This window comes from Hipposideros armiger, unplaced genomic scaffold, assembly GCF_001890085.2.
Source record: "Hipposideros armiger isolate ML-2016 unplaced genomic scaffold, ASM189008v1 scaffold_860, whole genome shotgun sequence".
NCBI classification, from domain to species: domain Eukaryota; kingdom Metazoa; phylum Chordata; class Mammalia; order Chiroptera; family Hipposideridae; genus Hipposideros; species Hipposideros armiger.
In genome coordinates, this window is record NW_017732210.1 from 768,519 (window position 1) to 769,747 (window position 1,229).

At 33.6% G+C, this 1,229-nt stretch overlaps 1 protein-coding gene across 1 annotated transcript in view; it reads left to right on the forward strand.

Annotated features, from left to right (window-relative positions):
- The window catches only part of RRM2B (ribonucleotide reductase regulatory TP53 inducible subunit M2B), a 36,817-nt gene that overhangs the window by 19,942 nt on the left and 15,646 nt on the right, over positions 1-1,229 (forward strand). The window contains exon 3 of the mRNA XM_019629546.1: positions 730-863. Within this exon, the coding sequence (XP_019485091.1) occupies positions 730-863 (134 nt within the window). The remainder of the gene's footprint in view (positions 1-729; positions 864-1,229) is intronic.

Below are 1,229 nucleotides of genomic sequence, written 5' to 3' on the forward strand. Positions count from 1 at the left end.
CATAATGGCAGTATAATTAGACTGAGCCTAAAAAATCATCTAGGAAATGAACTAGATGAAACTTATCTCTTGAATATGTTTTTCTGATGAAGTGTCAGAGGAAAGGATATATTTGTTATTTGACCAGCAAAATATCATTAAATCAAGCATATTGTACCAATCAAAACTGCTTACAATGCACAAACTAGAGTTTGATTTTTACCCTTAGACATGAATCCTAATAGAGAACCTGCACCTTAATAACCCTTCGGGAGTTCGGTAATAGAGCGCTGGATTCTGGCTCTTTGTTTTCAAACTTACACTGTGGTTGGCCAGGAGGCATGCTTTCTTGTTAAAGAAAATAAAAAGATACGAATTTTCATCATGAACTAGAAGGGGCTTCAAGAGATCTGCTATCTACCGTTGGGGAAAAAAATGACTTAAGGTCATTTCTAGAAAGCAAAATGATTATTTTTTGGTAGATGTTCTACAGTTTATTTGGCTTTATAGGTAATATCTCCATCTAACAGTTCAATTCATTTAATTGCTTAGGAATACAGTTATGCAGTTAATTGATTGGGGAGGGTTGGTGGGTAAACAATACTGCTAAAATAATCTATAAAGTCTTCCTGACCTGTTTGTAGCATGACAGGCAATTTTTAAGTGATAATTCTGATGTCCAGATTCTGATTTGCAGTATTTAATGAGAGCCTACCGAATTGGATATATTTGTTTTCCATATTTTCATAGGTGGAGCGATTTAGTCAGGAGGTGCAGGTTCCAGAGGCTCGCTGTTTCTATGGCTTTCAAATTCTCATCGAGAATGTCCACTCAGAGATGTACAGTTTGCTAATAGACACGTACATAAGAGATCCCAAGAAAAGGTATCATCGCTGAGATTTTATTTACAAAGGTTTATCCTATTGCTTGATTATGTTAAGAGCAAAATTTACTCTAAAACTAAATGTTAGAGAAATATTATTCAAATATAGAAGTTTAGGAGTATAATGTTTTCTATTGCCTAATAATGGGTTAAAAAAAACCCAAAAAACTTGTGCAGAACCTGTTAGTCTGGGGAGCATATTCTGTTTAGCAATTGAATATTTGAATTGGGTCAATTTTGTATCAAATCACATCCAGACCACTAACTTGAGTTTTACTTTCATTTTTATATTTTATGGACATGCAAAAATACAGAAAAATTACAGATCTGGTAGTATACCATAGAGTTGCAATTATTATCTCTTATT